General features: G+C 29.2%; 1 protein-coding gene across 1 annotated transcript; it reads right to left on the minus strand.

The window, feature by feature from the left end:
• Positions 1 to 4885: 4885 nt before the first annotated feature.
• LOC108475762 (cytochrome P450 CYP749A22-like) lies at positions 4886 to 7472 on the minus strand. The gene is made up of 5 exons (XM_017777751.2): positions 7158 to 7472; positions 6834 to 7057; positions 5983 to 6215; positions 5521 to 5899; positions 4886 to 5445 (listed from the first exon to the last, which is right to left on the minus strand). Exons 1-5 carry the CDS (start codon positions 7438 to 7440, stop codon positions 5008 to 5010), a joined length of 1557 nt encoding a protein of 518 aa, XP_017633240.2. The 5' UTR covers positions 7441 to 7472; the 3' UTR covers positions 4886 to 5007.
• Positions 7473 to 10624: the final 3152 nt, after the last annotated feature.

A 10624-nucleotide genomic window follows, 5' to 3' on the forward strand; every position in this document is an offset into this window, starting at 1 on the left:
AAGATAAATCGTTTTGATAAATGTTTACTCATTAAGTTAAAATGTAAAACTATTACGTTATTTATGTAGTTAAATAATCTTATATTTCATATACTAGTTAAATAATTAGTCCATGTAAACACAATATTGAACTTAAATAATCGGTTTCATTAACTTGGCTAGAAATTTTTTGACTCGATTCGAATCGAAAAATTCAAATTGAGTTTGGTTGCTAAAATAGGATTCATCAACTCGACTAACTCAAAAATTTTTGACTTGACTCGATCGAATACTCACCCCTAATTCATGTTGTAAAAAGACAAGAGAATGTGGATTCCCATGTTTTAATGGTTCAGTTTGTGGTATTGGGACCTTGTTTTAAGCTAACGGGGCAAGGGGTTTGAGGTTCTTGAATGATGATTGGAGTTTGGATATTATTTTGCTTTGTATCATTGTATGCTCAAATTCCGATTTCTCATGCTTTGGTTGCCTGTTACTCCAGGTCATATTTTTGTTTCTAAGTTTAGACGGTCAAACACTTGTTGTCGGTGATTGGTCGTCGTCCTTCTTGTTTTGTTGTGTTTTTTAATGTTTTCCTCTCGATTTAATGACTCTTTTAGGGTCTTATCTCTTTGTTTTGCTCTATTTTTTTATGTTCTTCTCTCGATTTAAAAACCCTTTTTGGGGGCCTTGTTTGAGCTTTCGTGGCTCTTTTATTTATATATTTTTTCTCTTCTCACAAGCAAACCTTTGTTGAGGAGGGACCGATGTGTTTTGGTCCTAGTGTTCCATTTTTTGTGAGTGTTTTACTGCAACTCCCAGTTGGTGGATGGGTGGTGGTGCCTAAAGCCTCCATATGCTAATTTTCTTATTTTTCTGTTTTTTTGCCAGATCCAAGACCTTTAACAATTTAGTCATTGTTTGAGTGTTGTTTTGGGATAGATATCGTGGTGGTTGATTTTGATTGGTCTAAGGTGGCTCTGAGCCTCTGCTCTTTTACGGTGTCTGTCTTGTGCTTCATTGGTTCTCTCCCTTTTTGTAAGTAGGGTCTTTAGCGGAAACGGAGGCGTTCAGTATGAGGGATAATAAGCACTAATGTTTTCATTAGTGATTGACACCTCTATGATCGGTGATAATTCCTCCTCTTTTGGTCCTTGAAGTTTTCTTTGATGATGATGGTTTTCTCAATCATTTGTATGACATCATGTTACTTAGGGCACATACACCATGCTTTTGTCTCCTCATTAGCTCAGATCGCAAACAATTTCCCAAAAAACCATTTTCCAATCAGATTTCAAGACTTAGTTTTCAAACTCAAGCTAAGATCTACAACACCACCTTGAGTTTGAGGGGGATGTTAATGTGATATCTTGCATAAGTAATTCATACCATTTTTTTCCTTATTTATATCTATTTTAATAGCACAATTTCATATAATAAATAGATTATTTAACCCAATGAAAATTAAGAAGTAATATTATTTCTTTCACACAGTAATTCATTCTTCTTTCTTTTTCTTAAGTTTGTATCACCTTAGATAGAATAAGTGTCATCTCTTACAAGTGACAGCTATGCAGCGGTTCAAGTATTATATGAATTCCATGTCGTGGTCGAATGGTGAGAATAGAACTTTTTTTGGATTTGGGAACTTTTTTTATAATTTTTTAAAATATTAATATCTTTTTAATTTTTAAATATTTCCTAAATTTTTACACGTGACAACGGGTCATTGATTGGTTTAAATTTTTAACAGAAAATTAGATTGAGACAAAAGGTTATATAGAATAAAAATATATGGACTAAACTGATAAAAATAATACAAATACTAAAATAATAATTTAATTATAGTACATTTCAAGGGTAATTTGGCCTTTAGTGGTTATTGATTTAGTTGACTTCTGATTATTAATAAAACTCGAATTTTTATATTTATGAATATTTTAATGGGAGCTATCGACCATCTGTTGTAAAAAATCAATTAATCAACAATGGTTAGAAAACCAATAATCACAAAAGAACGATTGAAATTTCATATTAGAATTGAGTTAAAATATGATATACGTCTTTATTTTTATAAATTTAGATTTTATATTTTAATTTCAAATAAATATATTATTACATGTAACGTGATATTAACATATAATATTAAAAGAAATCATGTTATTTTTAATTAAATTTAGCAGATATTATTTGAATTAAGATTAAAATTTTAGAATATAAAAATATAAAATTAAAAATAATTATATTAAAAATAAAATGGTGAGTTTGTTCATCAAATTATGGGTTTTGAAGGATTTTAAAAACTTAAGAAGATATTTATTAATTACTTTTATTAATAAAAAATTTTAATATATATTTACTCCTAAATTAAATAATTATCATTTATTTATTTTTATTTTAAGTATTAGAATAACTATTAATGATTGTAATTCAAAATAATTTTTGGACTTAAACTTTTTTAAATATTTTTGTCAATATCATAACGTGAGATGAGGACTTAAAGTATTATTTGAAAATAAAAAATTAAGATTTTAATCATTAAATAATAGTGTTTGCCTCTACACGACAGTCACATATTTCGCCTTATAATAAAATAATGGCTAATGCTGATTTTCTTTGAAGTTACAAAAGCTAATTAGACCTGCACAATTTTTATATTTATGAATATTTTAATGGGAGCCATCTACCATGTGTCACCACAAATGCAATCAGTCAACAATCGCTAAACGTTACGCAATACGTAACGTGACATTCACTTACACTTTTCATGTTATTTTTGTTAATTGATTTAACTGGTATTATTTAAATTAAAATTGAAGTTTAGAACGATTGAATTGTGAGTCAGCTGGTCAAATAGTCAAATTTGAGAGGCTTTTTGAATATTTAAGTAGATTTTACAATCTTCGGACACGTATTTTTTATGATTTTCTCTCAAACCAGGATATAGCAAACAAGAATCTAAGAATCTTGAGTGAGGCAGCTATATCTACGTAGGCGCTGGGGGATGAAAGTGGGGTTTATAGCAGACTGCACTGATAGGGTGTTTCGTTGAAGACCTAACTGAACTCCAGATGTGCTCTTAGTGATTTGATTGAGAAGGAAGCTTTGTGATGTAGTGTTGTAAGAAGAAGTGATTAGACGTGGAAAAGTGGTGGGGGATAGAAGAATTTTGTTATGGCTAATATTACAACAACTCCCAACGGGGGTTTAAGTGAGCTTTATTGTCCTTGAAACAATAAATACAGGGTTGTATTAGAGGTAAATAAAATTCAATTTGATTCAAAAAATTTGATAAAAATTTTAAATTTTAAATTAAATGATTTGAATTATTTGAGTTAATTAAATTATTCGGATAAATTTAAATAAAGAATTAAGTTTTTCAGTTTAACTCAAATATGAATTGTGTAATTCATATTCGAGTTATTCGAAAATCTGAATAAGAAAAAATAAAATTATATCGTTTTGATAAATGGTTACTCATTAAGTTAAAAGGCAAAACTATTATATTGTTTATATAGTTAAATAATCTTATACTTGATCTACTAGTTAAACAATCGGTTCATGTAAACACAACATTGAGCGTAAATAATAGGATTTTGTTAACTTGGATTGAAATTTTTTGACTCGATTTGAATTGAAAAGTTTCAAATTGAGTTCGGTTGCTAAAACAGAATTCATCAATTCGACTAACTCAAATTTTTTTTACTCGACTCGGTCGAATACTCACTCCTAATTTTCATTTGTAACATGTCAAGAGAAAGTGGATTCCCATGTTTTAATGGTTTATTTTGTGGTATTGGGACCTTGTTTTAAGCTAACGGAGCAAGGGATTTGAGGTTCTTGAATGATGATTGGACTTTGGAGGTTATGTTGCTTTGTATCACTCTATGCTCAAATTCCTGTTTCTCAAGCTTTGGTTGCCTGTTACTCCAGGTTATGTTTTTGTTTCTCGGTTTAGACGGCCAAACACTTGTTGCCGGTGATTGGTCGTCGTCCTCCTTGTTTTGCTCTATTTTTTAATGTCTTCCTCTCTATTTAAAAACCCTTTTTGGGGGCCTTATTTGAGCTTTCATGGCTCTTTTATTTATATTTTTTTCTCTTCTCACAAGCGAACCTATTTTGAGAGGGACCGATGTGTTTTGATGCTAGTGTTTCATTTTTTGTGAGTGTTTTAGTGCAACTCCCAGATGGTGGATGGGTGGTGGTGCCTAAAGCCTCCATATGCTACTTTTCTTATTTTTCTGTATTTTTTTTTTGCCAGATCCTAGACCTTTAACAATTTAGTCATTGTTTGAGTGTTGTTTTGGGATAGATGTCGCGGTGGTTGATTTTTATTGGTCTAAGGTGGCTTTGAGCCTCTGCTCTTTTACGGTGTCTTCCAGTGGGTGATTAAGGACGCTCGGCTTTGTCTCGTGCTTCATTGGTTCTCTCCTTTTTTGTAAGTAAGGTCTTTAGTGGAAACGGAGGCGTTTGGTATGAAGAATCATAAGCACTAATGTTTTCATTAATGACTGACACCTCTGTGATTGGTGATAATTCCTCCTCTTTTGGTCCTTGAAGTTTTCTTTGATGATGATGGTTTTCTTTGTCATTTGTATGACATCATGTTACTTAGGGCACATACATCATGTTTCTGTCTCCTCGTTAGCTCAGATTGCAAACATTTTCCCAAAAAGTCATCTTCCAATCAGATTTCAAGACTTAGTTTTCAAACTCAAGCTAAGATCTAAAACATCACCTTGAGTTTGAAGGGAATGTTAATGTGATATCTTGCATAAGTAATTCATACCATATCTTTCCTTGTTTGTATCTAATTTAATAGCACAATTTCATATCTTTCCTTATTGGTGTATCTAGTTTCTATTATAAATAGATTATCTAACCCAATGAAAATTAAAAAGTAATATTATTTCTTTCACACAGTAATTCATTCCTCTTTCTTTTTCTTAAGTTTGTAACACCTTAGATACACTGAATGTCATCTCTTACAAGTGAATACATGAACCAACAATATTAAGCCCCTAGTTCTTAACAGCTATGCAGCGGCTCAAGTATTATTTGAATTCCATGTCGTGGTCGAATGGTGAGAATAGGCATTGGAGAGTGGACATAGGTTGGGGAAATGGTGATGGTGTAACGTTGTAGAATCATGGACAGAGCAATCTTGGTTTCTATGGTTGCAAGGGTCATACCAACACAAGATCGAGGTCCCAATCCAAAGGGGAAAAATGCAGCTGCGGTGTAATTGGTAGCTTTGGCAATCCCTTCGGCGAATCTCTCTGGTTTAAAATGATGCACATCATCCCCCCACAAGTGAGGATCACGGTGAAGTCCAATATTTAAAGACAGAATATCTATATTAGCAGGCAAGACTAACTTTCCCAACTGTACTTCTCTTGCGACTGTTCTTGGCAGGCCATTTGACGGACCATACAACCTTAGAGTTTCATTGATGATCATGGTCATCTATTTGGAAAATAGAAAAATATGTTAGATTACATCATGTAGATGGCAATTTGAATTTCCAGTTAGTTTGCTTACTATTTTGAGTTTGGCAATGCCTTCGAGATGCGGGTTTTGGTTACCAAATATGTCAATCACCTCTCTCCTTGCTTTCTCTTGCCAATCTCCATGGATTGCCAAATGCAAAACTATCCATGCAAGCAATGAATTGACAGTTTCTTGTCCAGCAAAGTATATTGTTTTGCATTCACCTACCAAGTCTTTCAATGCAGCCCTGTTTTTATCGTCCAAATCATGATAAGCATTTACTAGTAATCCCAGAAAATCATTGCCAAAGCTATCGGCTTCTCCACTCACAACTTTGTCTTCTCTTTTCTTAATCATCTCCATCACACAATCTTGTATTCCTTTTTCAAGTTTTTCAGACTCTAGCATTTCAGCAGATTTCCATAACTTGCTGTATAAGCAAACAAAGGTCAGCTCTCTATATAAAAAAAAATTTAAAGCCATAGGGATTAACTAAGGTTAGAGGGAACATACTTGATGAAAGGAATCTTAGTCTTGGAAATATTTTGACTCACGAGTATTGTCAACTTGTTCAACATGGCAAAAATCCTCTCCCCTTCCAAGTAATTGCTACCAAAAGCTGTTCTGGAAATTACTTCCGAAGTCAATAATCTAAATTCATTATACACTTCAATCTCTTTGCCTTCTTGGCCTTTCCACCTTTCTAGCATTGTTTCAACACTAACAATCATTGCTGGAGTCATGTTCTGCCCAAACGACCCTCCAATATTAAGTAGTAGCAACATAAGATTTAGTCAACAATATTTAAGTAGTAAAATCATAAAAAAAAAAGCTAAATTTCGCTTCAATTTTTTTTTTCAAAAAGTCGAAATTTATCTTTAACATTTCAAAAAAAAAAAGTTGATTTGTTGTTTTTTAACGAAAATACTAATTGAAATGTTAAATTTTTATATATTGCAACTCTCGTAACAATTTACAGGTACTCCATGCTAATTTTTGAATATTTATGAATTTTTTTATATATTTTTGAATATTAAATATTTTTATAACTTTTAAATTATTTATCGGTATAACATATAAATTAAATAACATTATGTTAGTATAAAGTATAAGTGGACTGTAATATGGGTTATCATACCAATTTCATTACAAGAATTTAAGGTTTTTATCAGCGTTTTCATTTAAAAAGTAGTTTTACTTATTTTTAAAAATTAACAATCAAATTTAATTAAAAGAATAAAGATTAAATTGACAATATGACTATATATATATATATATAAATATTAAATAATAAACTTTACATGCCATTTCTGTATAATTCTTATAAATTAATTACAACTAATTTATAGATTTGGAGGATTTACCTTTAGACTTTCCCCATGAAAAGCATGATTGGCCAGCTTGCGATGCTTTGCCCATTTTTCTCCCTCAATGAACACAAGCCCATTTCCCAGGAGCTTCGCACCAACATCTGTAAGCTTCCTTTTCTGAAAAATTTTCTCACTATTTGTCATAATCTCTTTGATCAATTCAGGTTCTGAAATCACCACTTCAGCTTGAACGCCATTCCAATAAACAAAATTCTTCCCTAATCACACAACAAAAAACATTAAGGGTCCATCTTTTTCTTAAAGCTAATAAGCAGAAGTTATAATAAATCATAGTGAAAAAACAAGCATCCACTTCACCATATGTATTGATCCAGGAATAAATATGTGGTTGTAATCTGGGAAATAAATCATCTGTCAAACCCACAGCTTTATTTAATGCTTCCTTTCTCATTTTGGTAACTTCTTTATTGTTGCCATGGATGAATCTGTAAGGAGGTCCTTTGATTCCCTGTGAATTCATCATATGCTGTATACGAAGAGGTACCCACAGGTAATCATAAAGGAACTTTGTTAAAGCCACGAGGAAGAAACAACATGGGACAAGAATTACAAGCTCCATCAAGCCACTCTTTCTTCTCATACCACCGAATCCAGATATTTCATTTGTATTTATATTGTATAATTTCCATATCCAACAAATACATTAATTTTTTTTAAATTAAAAAAAATTAATTTTTTAAATGTCGTAATTATGCAGTGATTATTTAAGTGTTATTGCCAAAATACAATCAACTTCGCTTGTAACACGTTGATTGTGACAAGTAAAAAATTGGGCAAATTATCTTTGTACGATTACAGACCTGAACCATTATTATGAGGAACTTTGCCAAGTGGGCCGGCTTTAAGATGTTTGTTTTTTAATTTAAAATTAATTTAATATTATATTATATTAGTCGTACAATAAAAAGTATTAAAAAGTAATAAAGTTTTAATTGGAATGATAAATATATTAAATTTATAATATTTTAGGCTGAAATTCGCAAACACATTTTTAAGATTTCACATTATTTGTAATTTATATAATTTTTAAATTTTAATAAAATAAATAAAAAATTGCAATTGTATAGATTTGAGTACATGACATTAACATCTATAAAATATTTTTTAGTATCAATCAAAATTTTATTTTAATATTTTTATACATTTTAATGTTAGTGTAAATTACATTAGTAATCATCCAATTATTAATAAATTTCTTTTTAGTCATCCAATTATTTAATTTTATCTTTTGCTATTACCAATTAATTAACGGTAACAACTTTTAAAATTTACATAATAACAATTTTAATCTTTAATATTTATATATTATATCAATTTAATTTTGATTCTTTATACTTCAGCATTGGATAATTTTTGCTTCTAAAATTGGAAAAACTCCCATTATTTAATCCATTCTGTCGCTTTTGTTTTACTTTGAATTTGGATTTAAGTGATAATTTAACAGAAATGACTGTCGTCTTTCTTTCTGGATCCTTCAAAAAAAAACACAGTGAAAGTAAAAGTCAGACATATTATTATAAGCCAAAAAATGAGGTGTATTACGCCTTACAATTAATGAGGAGGACTGAAATAATTATTTAGTGATTATTTAAGTATTTTTCATCTTTGTCTTCCATGTAAAAATTGACAAATATTACGAAACACATTACTTTAATCTTTACCGTCGTAGCATATTAACGACATATAGAAGGAACCATATTCATTTTTAATTTAATCTATATTTTTAGGGATAATATAAATTTTAGCTCTTAAACCTAGCAATTTGATCTATTTTAATACAGGTATTTGAGAAATATAAAAATTTAATGATGTGACATTTTTGTGATGAATCAGTCAAACTATCGATTCTTAATTTAATCGGTTCAACTACTAGACTAATAATGATTAAATAAAAATTAATGATTTATAAAAATATAAAAAGATTTTTTTAAAGAATCAATTCAACCTATTCAATTGTTTCGATTTTTAAATTCTACAAAAAATCTAGTAATATAGAAAAATATAAAATGTGATAAAAATTTAGAAAATATATAAAATTTATTAAAACTATTCAAATACTATAAAGAAATATAAAAATAAAGAAAAAAGTTAAAAAAATTAAGAATTATTACACATTTTTATTTTTTCACGCATTGTCCTACATGATACATCAACCCTTCCTTATCAATGTCCCTCGCATCTTCTTTTCTCAAATACAACATCATTATATATTACTAAAGGTGTTCATAGGTTGCAAGAGGCGGATACAAGGAGGCTGGTAGTGGCCCTAGTCCCCCTAAAATGAAAAATTTATATTTAGGCCCCTAATTTTTTTAAATTTTAATTTAGTAAAAGTAAAATTGTACTTTCGCCCCCTAAAATTATAAAAATTTAATTTAATCTTTTAAAAATTATAAATATAGAGACTATAAAAATTAAAATTTCATTTGACCCCCCTAAAAATTTGTTCTGGCTTCGCTTTTGTAGGTTGGGTGAAGCTTAAACCTAATTTCATAAAACTTTCTAGGCTTGAGCCCAACTAGACTTAGCTCACCAAAATGATTTGTTTCACCATTTTAAAAATAATAAAATATATTTTTAATTTAATTATAAGATATATAAAATATTTAAAAAATTAATATTTTTTTAATTTTTTTAACATAATCGGTCCATGAACACCTCTATTGATCGCTCACATTAAGCCATCAAGTACTAAACCCATGGTCACTCAAACCCTCACAAGTCTAATCATTGCACTTCAATCTTCCCGTTTCCTTATTACTGAAACCAAAAACTCTAATGTTCAAAAAAATAAAAATAAAAATACCAAAGACTCCAAACCAATAAAAATCTATAATTTTATAACATTTTAATAATTTTTATAAAAGTTACTACCAATTTTAATATTTTTGTATTTTTAATAATTTTCTCTAACTTATTCGTATTTCTTTGTAATTTTAATAATTTCTAAATTTTTATGCTAATTTTATAATAATGTATTATATTTAACGATGTTTTAATAATTTTCCTGTATTTTTATGAACTTTTTATAACATTTAAATTTTTTATCATTGTTTAATATTTTTAAAATATTTTTATGATTTTATAATTTATATATAAAATTAGATTTTTATTTAAATAATCAATTAAACTCTTGTAAAATAATAAAAAAATCATTTAAGGCCTCTATGTTAGCTTGCCATGTTAATTACCACATCATTATTTTTCCACATCACTTGCCACGTCAACATTTAACGACCATAAAGGAATTCAATAAGAAAATGAATGCAAGAGGATTAATTGAGTACAAATTGTGATTTAAAGAGCTCAATTTGGTGCACTTTACTATGAGGGACTTAATTGATATTTTTAATTACTTTTGAAGGGTTTATTTGACATTTTAGCCCATTCCTTTTAGTGATTTTCATCGTAGAAGAAATGGGAAAGCATGGGAAACAGACAAACAAAAGGTCAGGCAGAGCCCATCTTATAGATGATGTGAAGTCATAAAGGCTCTATAAGATATCAACATCTCAAAAACAAAAGCAAAAAACCAATTCTCCCACTACCTAATACCATAAAGTAATGGGCAATTCGGTCGGTGGATGTTGCATTTTTTTATTGGAATTGGCATGTGTCAATATTTATTATTATTTTTAAAAATATTATATATAATTTAAAATTATTTAATACGGATATAAATATAAAATATTAATAATTGTTTCACTAATACAATCAAATAAGTCGATAAAAATATTTCATAAATTAAACAATACCATCATCCC

Source organism: Gossypium arboreum, chromosome 3, assembly GCF_025698485.1.
Source record: "Gossypium arboreum isolate Shixiya-1 chromosome 3, ASM2569848v2, whole genome shotgun sequence".
Taxonomy (NCBI): Eukaryota; Viridiplantae; Streptophyta; class Magnoliopsida; order Malvales; family Malvaceae; genus Gossypium; species Gossypium arboreum.

Excerpts from the sequence above, each read along its gene's own strand:
- LOC108475762 (XM_017777751.2), bottom strand. The coding sequence starts at position 7,440 with ATGAGAAGAAAGAGTGGCTTGATGGAGCTTGTAATTCTTGTCCCATGT. Across the intron at positions 7,058-7,157 it reads TTCCTGGATCAATACATATG|GGAAGAATTTTGTTTATTGG; the intron begins GTGAAGTGGATG and ends TTGTGTGATTAG. Across the intron at positions 5,900-5,982 it reads ACTAAGATTCCTTTCATCAA|CAAGTTATGGAAATCTGCTG; the intron begins GTATGTTCCCTC and ends TTGCTTATACAG.